At 43.7% G+C, this 14,814-nt stretch overlaps 2 protein-coding genes across 7 annotated transcripts; one reads left to right on the top strand and one right to left on the bottom strand.

Moving 5' to 3' along the window:
* Positions 1-102: 102 nt before the first annotated feature.
* LOC123078409 (piRNA biogenesis protein EXD1) lies at positions 103-13,040 on the top strand. Of its 6 annotated transcripts, XR_006437440.1 has the most exons (13): positions 103-292; positions 994-1,154; positions 1,541-1,672; positions 1,775-1,825; positions 2,114-2,210; positions 3,777-3,823; positions 3,987-4,203; positions 4,487-4,616; positions 4,714-4,756; positions 10,399-10,460; positions 11,321-11,405; positions 11,634-11,700; positions 12,117-12,788. XR_006437440.1 is itself a non-coding variant. In XM_044500910.1 (11 exons), the coding sequence occupies exons 1-10, from the start codon at positions 247-249 to the stop codon at positions 10,411-10,413; spliced, it is 939 nt and encodes a 312-aa protein (XP_044356845.1). In that variant the 5' UTR covers positions 103-246; the 3' UTR covers positions 10,414-10,460; positions 11,321-12,788. The 6 variants fall into 6 exon arrangements, 2 of the variants coding, with proteins under 2 accessions (XP_044356845.1, XP_044356844.1); XR_006437437.1 differs by lacking the exon at positions 11,634-11,700; XR_006437439.1 differs by having other exon boundaries at positions 11,634-12,788.
* Positions 8,843-10,452, bottom strand: LOC123078408 (uncharacterized). Its single transcript, XM_044500908.1, has 2 exons — positions 10,321-10,452; positions 8,843-10,213 (listed from the first exon to the last, which is right to left on the bottom strand). The coding sequence occupies exons 1-2, from the start codon at positions 10,427-10,429 to the stop codon at positions 8,886-8,888; spliced, it is 1,437 nt and encodes a 478-aa protein (XP_044356843.1). The 5' UTR covers positions 10,430-10,452; the 3' UTR covers positions 8,843-8,885.
* Positions 13,041-14,814: the final 1,774 nt, after the last annotated feature.

The following is a 14,814-nucleotide window of genomic DNA, read 5'->3' as shown; positions in this document are numbered from 1 at the left end:
CCGTATAACACAGGCCGGGCCAGCCCATTCGGCCAGATTTGGTTGAGGGCTTCAGGCCCAGAAAAAGAGTCCAACCTGCACAGTACTGAAACAGTCGGACGGATCAACGGGCAGTTACCAGTACTACTAGTAGAGTCTTGACGCCGCCGGGCCAGACGATTCCCCGTCCCCTTTCTTCATTCCCTCTTCCGTTGCCGGTGCGTCCGCGTCCTGTCTCTCCCGGTCAGCGATCGGGAGGGGCGAGGGATGGCCTCCCATCCCCCCAACTCCGCCGACGGCGAGGACCCCGCAGGTTGTCTCTCTCCCCCTCTCCCTCTCCCTCTCCCCCTGTCTCTATATCTCTCGCTCGCTCAGAGCGTAGCGCTGCTTCCGCTCGGTGCGTGAGCGTGCGCGTCGCCCGAACTTAGGGTTTCTTGGAGTTCACGTTTAATCGCTGCGCTTTGCTATATCCCTGCTTTACTCCGCCCTTTTAGTTCGTGTTTTCGCGTCATGATTTAGTCCTAGCTAGGGTTTTAGGGCAGGTAATGTTGGGACTTGTAGCTGCTACTCGTGCAACTTCCGTTCCCTGTAGGTTGATTTGCAGGCCTGGATTTTGCCTCTATTGATCAATGGTTTCAATCAAGAGTAGGGCAATAGTAGCATGTGGAAGGATTCATGGTCGGTGGTTTTTTCTTTTCTGTTTGATTCTGTTTTGGTTCGTGTGCTAGTCGTCCTTTAGAGTTCAATTGCTGTATTGATCTATCAGGCTAGACCTTGCTTTTATTCCAACAATATTCCTGTATATGAGATACTGAACTAAGGCGATTGTGCTGACCACAGTGGTTTTAAAATGTTATTTTTCCTGATTGGTGAGGAAACTAGGCTGCATCTAGCTAAACCAACACTATGTTACCTTGGTTAGAAATTCAGAACTTATTGTGTTTGCTTGTGTGCAAGCACCTACGAACTGGAACTATTTTGTTTGTACTTGTAATTCGATGTGTTCTTTTGCAGGGAATAACGCGGAATTGCCATCCCTGCCCTTTCATGTTGTTACTAAACCTAGTCAACTCCCAGTTGAGTTTCTTGAGCCCTCTGCTGCCAAGAAATTGGTGATTGGATTTGACTGTGAAGGTGTTGACCTTTGCCGCCATGGTGCTCTCTGTATCATGCAGGTGAGCTGAACTGAATCTCACGTGGCATGGAATATTTTTATACTCCTGCAATCTTTTGTTTCATCATGGATGAATTGTGGCTATCATAAACTGTCATGAGACAACCTTCTCCTACATCGGACAATTATTATGCCCTCACCTGACCCCACATTACAATGGTCTTACTTGAAATGCTGCTTCATTACCTTATAGTGCCATGATCTACCCACTCAAGTCCTTTTGATGAACCTAGACTTAGTGTACCTAACCCCTCTTATTTTATTGGAACTGGTTGCACATGCATGTATTTCTGCTGATATAGATAAAAAAGATTGGTCTGATCGGTCACCATTGTTGTAATGATGTTAAGGCATGACTGTTTTTTGTTGGTTCGTTTGCTTTTTCAGATTGCATTTCCTGATGCTGTTTACTTGGTTGATGCTATTGAGGGTGGAAAAGAACTAGTTGAAGCTTGCAAACCAGCACTTGAGTCCAATCATGTCACCAAAGTTATTCATGACTGTAAAAGGGACAGTGAGGTGCCTAACTGTGAGATGTGATATTCTTTTGGTGTATTAAAATAAGCGTTGCAAAAAATGTGTATCTGACCAGTGGTAAACTTACAATTTATTCTGCTGCAGGCATTGTATTTCCAGTTTGGCATTAAATTACATAATGTGATGGATACACAGGTAATCACCGTACATATGTACTATGATATAGTGGCATAACTTTGTAAGCAAAACACTAATAATTTCCTTGTAATATATGAATGAATATGTGTCTGCTGCTTTCTAAGTTAATTTCTTTCAAATTTAACAATTATCATGAGCTTTGGACCAGTAACCCTGTACAGGGTTGAAAGCATTGCATGATCCTCTACCTTCCCAGAGATATACTATATGTTAATTATTATAGCAGCTACATGTAAGATGATTTTATTTGTAAAGGGAGCTTCCGATCATCACTTTCATTTGCAGATAGCCTATTCCCTGATTGAGGAGCAGGAAGGTAAAAAGAGAGCATATGATGTTTACATATCCTTCGTGAGCCTTCTTGCCGATCCTCGTTATTGTGGTACTTTCTACACTTCACTGGATTGAATTGTTGAGTTTTACATGATTGGGAGAGAACCTATGTGTACATGGTTTTAGCCTTGCTTTGTTTTCTCATAATATATGATACTTGTTCATATTTTATTGTTCTTTTTCTTCTAATTGGGCATAACTTATATAGGTTCGGCTAGTCCCTTATTGGTAATTCGCTTGTGCTGTCTTCCAAGTGCTTTAATTTAATCTGCACATGTTAACATCAAACATTTAGCATATATTCTAATGTATTGCCACGCTATATTTATCTTGGTGGAGTCCAATTCATATCGTATATCTTGTCCTTAAGAAAGATGGGGTCGCTTTTTAATACAATTGAACAGACCTTACTTGCGCTGCAGCTAGTGCTTTAACCTTGACGTATATGTTATGCAATCCAAGTTCTTTTTTGTGTTCATTTTACTGTAAGCTCAACATGTTATGGTTGTTAGGTAGTCTATAATCTTTATTGCTGGGTGGACATCATGTCTCATCGTATGTCGCAGTCTAACAATATGATGAAGTTGCATATGTTCATTTGTCTGTGATTAAAACTAATGCTTTCACACAATTTGTCTAATGCATGTCTTCTTCAGTTGGCCACTTCTGTGTTGTACAAAATGGTTTATACACATGTTGAGAACCTGGAATAACTCGAATAGATTGTGCTTGTGATCCCATGATTATCTGCCTTGAGTACCGTGGTTAAGAATGTATGTTATTAGTAGGACTAGTGCTTGAGGTTGTCACACCTGATGCTACTGCATCAGTGGACTGATTAGGGAGAGACGAGTAGTATGGGTTGGGCTGAGCCCATGGCTGACTGGGCCATCTGTGGCCAGCAGCGTGCGTGTGTGTTGGGTACTTAATCCCCTGTGTACTGGTGAGATAGGCATGAATGAAGAAGTATCTGAACTACTACTCCCCTTTCGTCTCTCCTCACCTACTCCTGCTACCTCTCATCCCCCGGTCCCCTCTCTGTAGCGATCGATTCCCTCCTTCCGGACTCCGGTCCTTACAGAGGTGCTCTAAATTGGGTGTAAAATTGATTTTTATACCCTTGTTTCAATTTAGTAGTGGTTTTGCATCTTGCTTGAGCTCTTCATAATCCACACTTGATGCTTACAGACACCCGGCTGTCTTATTGTCTCAAACTGAGGTGTTTGGGTTCGTGGATCATCTGACTTGCCTTAACTTAAGGTGTTCATCTGATTTGACTGTAACATAAGGTGTTTGGGTTCTCAGTAGGCTGCATTTTCCTCCAAATTGCCGGGAACCTGGAACCCAGCTCACATAATGGGTTTGCGTACATTGCGTGGTATACAAGATTCGTGGTGCTCTGTATCAAATCCAGTAAATATGGAAGTAATGTATTGTGGTTCCGTTACTCTTGCTAACAGTGTGTTGCTTCTGTAAAACATCATGCCAAATAGTTTTTCTGCTCTAAACATCATGCCGATGCTTACTAAATCTATGAAGGATTGAACCTCAATTTCTTTTGTGCTTTGCATTTGATTGATTGTGTGGTGTGATACTGTTGTACTTCTTTATGTAGGAATGCCATATCCTGAAAAGGAAGAAGTCCGTACCCTTCTAAGGCAGGTTAGCATTGTGAAGAAAATTATAGAACTCCTATTTGGAATATTATTTTCTCCAGGCCTGAAGTCTTGTGGACTTCCTAGATAATGGCCCGGCACACGATTTTCCATTGTGCCACTATATTTTCTTGAAATTAACAATTTATTGTAATTTGATGGATTTTTAGGACCCAAATTTCTGGAAAAATAGGCCCTTGTCTGAAATGATGATTCGAGCAGCGACAGATGATGTGCGCTTCCTTCTCAATATACATGAGAAAATGATGGAGAAGTTAAGCAAAGTATCTTCATGGCGTCTGGCAGTACGAAGTGAGCTATACTGTAGGTGCTTTTGCATAAATGACAACCAGCAGGCAGATTGGCCGCCTCTTCCAACTGTCCCTGGTCAGTGTGTTTACTCCCTTCCCGTTCAAATCAAGGAAAGTTACTGTATGGCCAAATCAGTTTTACTTTTGGTTCTCCAGATATAAATCATAAATTTATAACCTAAAGATTGGGGTTTGCTTTATGTTTCAGCATTGTAGCCTTGTAGGTGCAGATCGTCATATAATAATTACTAATATGGAATGACAATGGATGTATTTGCTTTGCATTCCTTAATTCATTTTATTTATGAAGTTTTGATATATTCAACTTATAGAACAAATTGATTAAACATTGTTGACAGATGACATTGAAGCTGAAGCTCGTGTTCCTGAAGTGGATATCCTTTCGCTCTTAGATGTGCCTCCTGGAAAAATGGGTCGTGTTATTGGCAGAAAAGGATCATCAATAATGGCTGTGAAAGAATCTTGCAAGTAATCATCTTAAGCTTGATTCTTCAGATATCGCATGATATTTATGCTGCAAAATTTAATTTGGTCTTCCTTGGTTTGCTTTCACTCCTATTTGCAGTGTTGAAATCCATATCGGTGGTGCAAAGGGACCTCCAGATAGGGTAGGTTTGCCATAGCTGACATATTTATTACTGTGCAGTCGTGGTCCACTGAATTTATCCAGTCCATGTTTGAATTGGTTAACAGCAATAGCTATAGTTTTGTAGCAACATGGCTTGTAGTACCAAAACTGCTCTGCTGTGTCGATGCATCTTCCTGCCTTGATTAGATTGATTGATAGCCACTAGTGCAGTTTGTAGTCATGGGGTTTGTTGAGTTAGCAACAAGGTCTATTTACTGGGAAATTATTGTTGTCAAGCATTAAGCTTGGCACATCATGTTGCTAATCCATTTCGGCTGTTTGTAATATCAGAAGACATTTGGGCTTCACACACATGCATGGTCCTCCACAAATTTAGTTGTAAATGATTTATAGTTATCGTGCAAAATATGGCTGTTCTGGTTTGTCCTTATTGTTTCATCATTTATATTCTCCACTGCCTACAATAATCTAGTCGTACTTATTTTTAGCTGATCACGAACAGATATATCTAGCTTCTGGCTGAGGTGATTGCAGTAGGGTGCCAGGGCTTGATGTGTATGCATACAACTTAGCTGTCGTGTTATCATACTATATACTCCCTCTGTTCCGAATTGTATGTCGTTAAACGATTCGACGAACAAATTTTCGTAGGCTACGATTTTCCCTGAGTTTCCCATTCTACCCCTCCGACCGACACGTTTCCCTCTTTCTCGCCCGACGCCACCGACCACTCTCTCCCCACTCACCCCCGCTCTCTCTCCCTCGCGTGCGACGCCCCCGCTTGCCTCTCTCTCGCGCGCGACGCCGGCCACCAGGCGCCTCTCTCTCTCGCGCGCGACGCCGCTCTCTCCCCGTTGATGCTCCCTCTCTCTCCCTCTCGCCGGCGTCTTGCTCCGCATCGCCGCTCACCGCTCCCCACCACACAAAGCTGCCATTTTTATTTGTCGGCGACGGCTGCTGGGCGAGGAGGAGCTGGATCCACATGCGCTGGTCCTCGATCTGCTTGTGGATAGGCGTGAGGAGTCGCTGAAGCGGAGCCCAAGCGGCACCGGCGCGGGCGTGAAGACGACGACGGGAGGATCTGGAGCCCGAGCGGGAGGATCTGGAGCCGCATCTCAAGTACTCCGGCGACACAACGGCGCTTGATGTGGAGCCCCACCGGCGCCGCTGCCGGTGGTGGGGCACCAGTTCTGCGCGCCCTACGTGGTGCCGCTGACGGTGACCAAGAAGGCGCTCAGCCTCTCCGACGGCGACTTCGCCATCACCGATGCCAACGGCGCCGTCGTGCTCAAGGTCAAGGGCGCCATCTTCAGCATCCGGAGCTGCCGCACCATCCACGACGGCGCTGGGATGCCCCTCCTAACCATGCAAGAAAAGGTCCCTTCTCCACTACAGCTTTGCTCCTTTGTCTGTCTGTCCATCTCCCCTGGCCTGGCGCTGCTGAAATTTCCTCGATCCATAGACATGTCTGCAAGTTCTTTGCGGAATAGGATCGTTGACCCGTAGACAAGGGTGAGCTGAGTCGTCGGAAATTGCAATAGTCTTGCATTTTTTTTAGCTGGGGGAGGAATAATCTTGATTCTTCAAGTTGAGCTGGGCGAGGAATAATCTTCATGCTCACAAGTCACTGATTTGTAGCGATTTAGAGAAGTTGCAGTAAATCTGAATTACTCCAGTGTGCAGATTTGCAGTAAACTTTATTACTCCAGTGTGGATTTGCACTGATTTGGAGTAGCTTTGATGCAGTAGGCTTTTCAGTTTTTAGTAACATCTGTGTTTTAGGCCCTCTGTTACGAATTGTTGTGAGGATATGAGTATGCAGTAGTGTGCAGATTTGCACTGATGAGAAATGCAGTGACCAACACAAATTTTGGAGTAGCTTGTTTGATCTACAGTTGGGAAGGAGATTAATAGAGGTACTGTCAGTAGTTTGTGTTAATCTTGGGCTGCTGCTGTCAGTATCTTGTGTTAATTTTGGTGCAGTAGCTGCTGCTACTGCTTGTTTGATCTACAGTTGGAGTACTCCTGTAACAACTTGTTTGATCTAGAAGGAGTAGTTTTCTGACTTCTTAGAATTATCTCTCTTGCAACAACTTGTTTATCCTTTCACTCATATCCTCACAACAACGTTTTCACCTGTATATTGGGTGGTTGCAGCCATCAATGACCCTGCTAACCGAAAGAACTGCAGCAGACCCTACTAACTGAAAGAACTGCAGCCATTAATTAAGATAATCTGAAACCTTTTCTTTTAATTAACTTAAAACTTCCAGTAAAATTAAGATAAACTAAAACCATTTCTTTCAATTAACGTAAAATTATCTGAACCATTTGTCCTCTCTTACTCTCTTCTTTTTCAGTAAAGTGTAGGAGTAAAATAAAATGAAACCTTTTCCTTTAACTAACTTAAAATCTTTTTGCATCAAGGTTGACCCCGTCTCCTCTTTGATGGAACATATTCTTCTTCTTCTTCTCTTTGAACAAGACCTTTGAACTTGATAACCGGCCGGCCGGAGTAGATTGGTTGAATTTGGGTGTGTGGTAACTGCAGCTTGTTTTCCTCTCACCATGGGGCTGGGTAAACTGCAGTTATTAGTTAAACTTCCCTGATTTGTTTTCTTCTCGATTTGGCCAGATGGATCAAATGTACTGAAACTTTGCTTATTCTCATGAAGCAGCTGTAGCTTCTTTTGAAAGTTGTCGTATGTAGCTTGTGTTAATTTGTCTACTGAAACTTGGGCTACTGAAGCTTGTTAACTTGCATAATATTGTGAACTTAATTGTTGCTTGCATATTAATGACAGTAAAATCATGATATGAGTAGTTTCTGTAAAATCATGACATGCCATACAAGCTACTCAAACTCAGGAGTAGTTTCAGTAAAATCTATTCTATGGACTTGCTGTTTAGTTTTATTTAAAATTAGGAGTAGGAGTAGCTCTTGGAGTAGGAGTAGGAGTAGTTCTTGGAGTATGAGTAGGAGTAGGAGTAGTTCTTGGTTAATTAAACCTTTTCATTTAATTAAAACTAAACTGAACTACTCTTCTCCTCTCCTCTCGTCTCTTTCATTTGTCTTCTCTTTCTCTTTTGCCCTCTTACAATAGTGCAACAATATGAGACCTAAATCAAATGAAACCAAATGAAACTTTCACTAATGGAGTACTCCTATTTCTCTCTTCTTTTCTCTTCTTTCTTTCTTCTTGGAGTGCTTGATTATCTTCCAGTTCTCTCTCTCTCTCTCTCTCTGTGTGTGTGTGTGTGTGTGTTGCCCTCTCTTCTTACTTTCTCTCTCTTCCAGTGCCCTCTCTTCTTCTCTCTTAATTAAACAAAAATGATCACACAAATGATGCACTCCTCACAAAATTAAATTAAACTTTTCAAACAAAAATGATCATATATATGGAGTAAAATCCAGTCCATAGAAGCCTTTTGCAAACATATGGAGTAATTTCACAAGGGGTTTACATATACTGCACACAAACAAGGAGTTACACACATACTCCACACAAATAATCACAAGCATCTTAACAAGCAACTCCTCCAGCATCTCAACAAGCATCTCGACAAGCAACTCAACAAGCATCTCCTCAAGCATCTGAACTAGCATCTCGACAAGCAACTCCTCAAGCATCTCAACAAGCATCTCCTCAAGCATCTCAACAAGAAACTTCTCAAGCATCTCCTCAAGCATCTCGACAAGCAACTCCTCAAGCATCTAAACTAGCATCTCGACAAGCAACTCCTCAAGCATCTCAACAAGCATCTCGACAAGCAACTCCTCAAGCATCTCAACAAGCATCTCCTCAAGCATCTCAACAAGAAACTTCTCAAGCATCTCCTCAAGCATCTCGACAAGCAACTCCTCAAGCATCTAAACTAGCATCTCGACAAGCAACTCCTCAAGCATCTCAACAAGCATCTCGACGAGCAACTCCTCAAGCATCTCGACAAGCATCTCCTCAAGCATCTCAACAAGTATCTCGACAAGCAACTCCTCAAGCATCTCAACAAGCAACTCGACAAGCATCTCGACAAGCAACTCCTCAAGCATCTCAACAAGCATCTCGACGAGCATCTCAACAAGCATCTCGACAAGCAACTCAACAAGCATCTCCTCAAGCATCTGAACTAGCATCTCGACAAGCAACTCAACAAGCAACTCTCTCCATTATCCCAAGATTGTGCAGGGCATTTGCATATACCTCTTGAGGGCATGTAAGTCTTGGAGGTAGCATCCCAAAGTTCTCTAGCCTTTCCTTGTTTGCATGGGGTATTTTATACCCATTGCCCCCTGCATGGTTCAAGATTTCAATCATGCAAGCTTGTAGAGATAGGAAAACTCTGTTCAGCTTGTAAACATCATAGTTTTCAAATTCATCTAGCACACCCTTGATAAGATCCTGAAGCGTTCTAGGGCTTAAACAATCTGTTAGAGATTGCAACGAGCTGAAGAACCCAAGGTCAAGGCCATTCAGATCAGGGCTATTGGCAGGTTGTTGGATTAGTCTGATATCGAGTCCAGTTCTTTCCACGGCTGCTAAAAATTCTGGGTCATTAGGCAAGATATGAGGCTTAGCGTTGTCTTGCTGTATATAGATGGTTTGCCCAGCATCATTCTCAGGCCAAGATGCTTGTATTGCTGGCAGCAGGTTCTCTATCATGAACTCTCTCATTACTTGCCTGTTGACTTTTATTGACTTTGTCTCCAATGTTCCTCTGGGCCTGTTGTCGCTTCTCCTTTGAGCCGGAACTTCTTTCACAAACGGCCAAATTCCAAGTTTTCCAGAGAAGGTCACATTTCCTTCATTATCCCACCTCGGCCTAGCAATCGCTGTCAAGAACATAACCTTTCCAATACAACTGCCGTTTTGCAGAGTTCTTGTAGGCTCTTCCTCCCCATACAACAGATAATAGTTCCTTTTTCTCTTGGTCATATAGAACCATTTCTCATCGATATGAATAATGTTGTGCATGGTCTTGAATTTTGGCCTTTCAGTTTGTGTTGTTGTCTCATCGAGCATTGACAAGCAAAATTTCATTCTATCCTTCTTGTTCTTTTCATTTAGAGCTGGCTTCAAACAATTTGTATGCCTCTTTATCAACTTGAGCATGAACTTCCGGTGGAGTGTCGTAGGGCTGCACCCGAGTTGCCAGGCAAGTGACCTGATAGTAGACCTCCTGTTTAGTGGGATGGTAGGGATTTGCTCTAGATTGATGTCTTTCGGCTTTCTTCCACAATTTCCTTTCCTCTGACCTGAAACATCTACGTCTAGACCTTCAGCAATTTGCTCCATCGCTTTCTTCCAAATCCTTTGTATATTCCAGACACCCACTCCAAAGAAATCAGCAATATTTTTCTTGTCATCTCTCTTAAACTTTCCCCCTCTACTCATGCACAATGTATGCATTGCAACATAAGCAGCATATCTTTTCTTGTCATCTAGGATATCCCTTTTCTGAACTGCTTGCTCAACACCTGCACAAAGAAAATATATTATATATGATCAAATGGAGTACAACAATGCATTTACACAAGTCATTTGAGTCGTTTACTCTCTACTCATGATCATTTGAGTCATTTACCTTGAACAATTGCATCTCCTACATCTTCGTCCATCTCATCTCTTACATCTTCGTCCATTTCATCTTCATCTTCTGCAGGTGGGGTGTAGTTGAGGTCTGGGAGATCCATGTTCTCCAGGCAACTAAAAAGAACTTTCAAGGTAAGAGGTTGAACTTTCAAGATGCACACCAGTACATTTTGGAAATGAAAATGATCAATTGGAGCAGTACAACATTATTGCATACTTTGTTTGCACTATTCTCTTGCTTGCACTGCTTGTTTAACGTTAAATGATCAGATGGAAATGAAAATGATCTTTGAGTAGTTTAGTGTAGGACTTGGAGTAGTACATGAATACTGAATTTGTATACTGAATTTGGAGTATGAAGCAGCTGTATGGATTACTGTTAATTTTGCATACTGAATTTTGAGTAAAATGGAGTAGCTCTGTCACTGAATTTGGTTGGTAAAGATGCAGTAGCAGTAGGAGTTTTTACTACACCTAACTAACGTAGCTGCTGGGGTTATTTAGTTATCGCACCTAATTAATTATCATGTGTAATCTGAATGATGTGTGTACCAACTGATGATGGTTCTCAAGTTTAGCATGCATCACCAAGTTAATTTTGCTTTGAGTACATTTAACTTGGAGTCCTCCGGTACTCCAAGATTTGCTACTCAAACAAATTTGGAGTACTTGCACTTGCACACAACACTACTCAGCAATTTTCAATTAATTTTCTTGGATTACTCCATCTTGCTCTGTTAGGTTATCTTGTTTTTCTGTTAATTATTCGATCTTGGATACTTGGAGTACTGATGATGATTGCTGCTGTTATGTTAGGACTTGCAAGCAGTAGTTTTAGTAGTTTAGTGTAGGACTTGCAACAAGAGGAGAGCTACTGTAGTATACTCCTCTTGTGACCTCCATATTCTTGCTCTCTTCTCTCTCTTCCCTCTTCTACAGTAATATGAGCCCTACAGTAATATGACTTGTGACCTTGAATTTTTTTCCATCAGATTGTTTTAAAGAAGGGCTATTGAAAAAAGATGTGTGAGGGCATCAGTCACTCTCATGCCGGCATGCCGCACTTTCAGCTAGCAGGTTGGTATCTCAACATTTCTCCATTCAAGTCATTTCCCATAGTGTTTTTTTCGAAGCACTAACTGCAAATTTGCATACTAATAATGACCGGAGTATTTTATTTACATCAAATTATGTCAAACACTTTAGATTGTTCAGTCATACCATAGTGTTTAAAAGTTTGGACATTCTGAAGATTCAAATAAAAATAGCCATGTGCACAGTTTACTTGATCATGTCAAGTTACAGGTGAAAGAGACCCTCTTATGGGAATAATGGAGTACAGAAATGATAGTGAGTTCAAAGTAAGGCTGAGGTAAAATTTTCGGAGGCCATGCTCTATGTTTTACCACTACCCTTCTTGGTATTCATGCTCCTGATATTCATACTCCTATTCCTACTCAATTTTACCTGAAATGAGAGTAGCAATTATTTTTGCCCATTAATTCATACTCCTACTGATTTGGAGTACTGATGAAACTAAGAAGTCCAAACCTGTGTTAAATTGACAGTACATGCTCATTTTTTGTATTGACAGTACAAGTCCAAACTTGTATTGACAGTACATGTTCTACTCAGTGTTCATCTTTCAGTGTTCAATATCACTGTTCAGTTTCAGTGTTAAATTTCAGTATTACTCCAAGATTGTACTACATGCAATTATTCAAATTATTTAAGACAGATGATTACATCAAGTTTATGATCATCAAATTGTTTACTCGGATGATGCAGAGGGAGTAATGGGCGAGGAGATGAACCTAGGAGAGCAAAATTGAGAACTCCAGCTAAAGCAGCTCCTGCCCAGCGGCGAGGACTTCAGCGGCAGCAGCACCTGTGCATGGGGAGGAACAGCCCTTGGGCGCGCGTAGGCAGCAGCTCGCCTCCACTAGCGGGCGGCAGCAGAGCACCAGCTCGCCTCCACCAGCGGCCGGCAGTAGATCAGCACCTCGTCTCCACCAGCGGGCGGCAGCAGAGCACCACCTGGGCGCGCGGGGGCCGGGAGGAGCCCCTGGCGTGGGAGAGGAGCGCGGGGGTGGAGGGCAGGTGGCGGAGCCGCGGAGGCGGAGGTGGAGTGCCGGGGCGGAGGTGGAGGGCGGGTGGCAGAGCCGCGGAGGCGGAGGTGGAGTGCCGGGGCGGAGGCGGAGGTGGAAGACGCTGAGGAAGATGACGGACAGATTCAAAGTTTGAACTGGGGGCATAAAGGTCCATTTGCCCATTTTCACCTGGTCGGAACATATTCCCCAGCGACATACATTTCGGAACAGAGGGAGTATATGCAAGTCATTTTCTGTTGTATGGATATGCAATCCAACGCCAACACCTAGTGAGAAAGTGGTTTAAGTACCCGCAGAAACATAAAATAGTCTTTGATTCTCCTTGTCAATAAGGCTAAAGTCAAAACATGATATCCTTGATTTTCGTAACTTTACTAATCCTCTTGTTCATGCCTGCTTTAATGTAGGTGTTCATCATTGGACCAGTGAAGGAAGTCAGAAAGGCGGAGGCCATCCTGAGGGGCCGAATGCTGGAATTCTAGAGAAACGACTTCTGTGATATAGACTTGAACTGCCCCATCTTTTGAACACAAGGGATACAGAAATGCATGTGGATCGCTGATCCGTGACAACAATAAAAATAAGAGTTGGATTGGAGGCAGCTTCCCGTATCTTTAACTTAATTATCTGACAAGGCTTTCTCTGGCGTGTGCATCAGAATGTGGACCTGTTACGAGTAGATTTCGCTCTCTTACGGATAGGTTTAACCTGTGCATTAAACATTGCGATTGCGCTAAACTGCCGCCGCCCACTCATGGTTAGCTGGTCCAGTAGACGACGAACCAAAGGAATGGTTGGTAGGTGTCCTACCACTAACGTTAGGCCTGCAAATCCGGCTAAAGCTCATTCAAGCGCCCGCGAGTTATCAGTCCGTCAGATGCAAGCCTAAATTCAGACTTGGACAACAAATCCGTTGGACCTGCCCTTCCTACAGTCAGGACCACCACTTTGTTAGCACTGCGCCCATCGTGTGCTACTCGCCTCTTGTCACTGTTGCGTCCTCAGTGCATTTACATCCGGACCTAAGGCCAACTCCAACCCACAGCCCCAACTCCAACCCATCGTCCGTTTGGGGTGGCAATGGGGCCGTATCCGTCCGAATTTGTGAATGCGACGGCCGTGTGTCCAACGCGCGACCGCATTTGACCGCATCTTGTCCCTTCGAGATCAACCAACATACATGAAGCATGGTTTTAAATAGTTCAAATCAAACATAGCAAATAGTTTCACATCTGAAATAGTCTTACAACCCAATCAAATAAAAACAATATCAAATAGTCTTTACAATCCAATCACCGGAGAACGTTGAAGAACACTGATATCATTGTGAGAACCAACCATGCCGAAGAAAGAATGTCATATACAGAGATCTTGTGAAGCCACTGCTTCAAGTATGACAGTAGCACCTTTCACATGCCCCTTGTACCGTCCCTGTCAAGTAAATGGACAGTTCTCCCACTTCCAGTGCATACAATCAATACTACCAAGCATACCCGGAAAGCCCCTCTCGACATTGATCGCCAACAACCTCTCTATATCAGCGGCAGTTGGCTCTCTCAGGTACTCAGGGCCGAACATTGCCACCACGGCCTTGCAGAAACTATACATTGAGAGGAGACATGTGGACTCACTCATACGAACATACTCATCCACAAGATCACCACGAATTTCATATGCAAGCATGCGGATAGCCGCAGTGCATTTCTGATAAGAACACAAGCCAAGCTTGCCAAGGGCATCCTCTTTGCACTCAAAGTATGGGTCATATGCTACCACCCCCTCCCGAATACGATTGAACACATGTCTCGCCATACGGAAGCGGCGGCGAAATTTGTGTGGTTTGAACAGTGCGTTATTCTCAAAGTAGTCGGCATAGATAAGGGTGTGGCCTCTCTCCCTATTGCGGTTCAAGGCGTAACATTGCCGGGGATTGATCCCCTGAACCGAGGCCACTTCCTATTAATGTGGTTGTGGACGACCAATGCAGCCGCTACAAGCTCTTCATCATCCGATGAACAAATGAAGTTGTGAGAGAACAACTCATCCCCGCTATCCATGATACCTTGTGAGCAACGCGTCGAACACCTTGCGGTCGTGGTGGAGACGCGGCCGGATAGAGCAAGTCGATGAAGTGAAGCAAGGTCGGTGTTGGTGGGGTGGGTGCCCTGCGGCAATGCAGCGCCTGCCGAAAGTTGTTGGGGTCGACGGTCGGTTGGCGGCCGTAGCTTCTCTCCCACCAGCAACAAGGAACCACGAACACCGGCAAAAGCTCTACTAAAACGCGGGCGTGGGGCGGCAATGACATGGCGTGGTTGTGGGGCAGACGGCCTTGATGGAAGGCGACGTGGCCGGGAATGGGGGTGGCGGCGGCGATG

Source organism: Triticum aestivum, chromosome 3D, assembly GCF_018294505.1.
Source record: "Triticum aestivum cultivar Chinese Spring chromosome 3D, IWGSC CS RefSeq v2.1, whole genome shotgun sequence".
NCBI lineage: Eukaryota > Viridiplantae > Streptophyta > Magnoliopsida > Poales > Poaceae > Triticum > Triticum aestivum.
The sequence above is the reverse complement of the archived record's forward strand: the minus strand, read 5'-3'. Positions and strand labels throughout refer to the sequence as shown.

What these genes read in the sequence shown, in the direction of transcription:
- LOC123078409 (XM_044500909.1), top strand. Translation starts at nt 247, where the DNA reads ATGGCCTCCCATCCCCCCAACTCCGCCGACGGCGAGGACCCCGCAG. An exon ending in ACTGTAAAAGGGACAGTGAG is followed by an intron (nt 1,673 to 1,774) that starts GTGCCTAACTGT and finishes ATTCTGCTGCAG; the next exon opens with GCATTGTATTTCCAGTTTGG. An exon ending in GCCTCTTCCAACTGTCCCTG is followed by an intron (nt 4,204 to 4,486) that starts GTCAGTGTGTTT and finishes CATTGTTGACAG; the next exon opens with ATGACATTGAAGCTGAAGCT.
- LOC123078408 (XM_044500908.1), bottom strand. Translation starts at nt 10,429, where the DNA reads ATGGATCTCCCAGACCTCAACTACACCCCACCTGCAGAAGATGAAGAT. An exon ending in AGGAGATGCAATTGTTCAAG is followed by an intron (nt 10,214 to 10,320) that starts GTAAATGACTCA and finishes TTCTTTGTGCAG; the next exon opens with GTGTTGAGCAAGCAGTTCAG.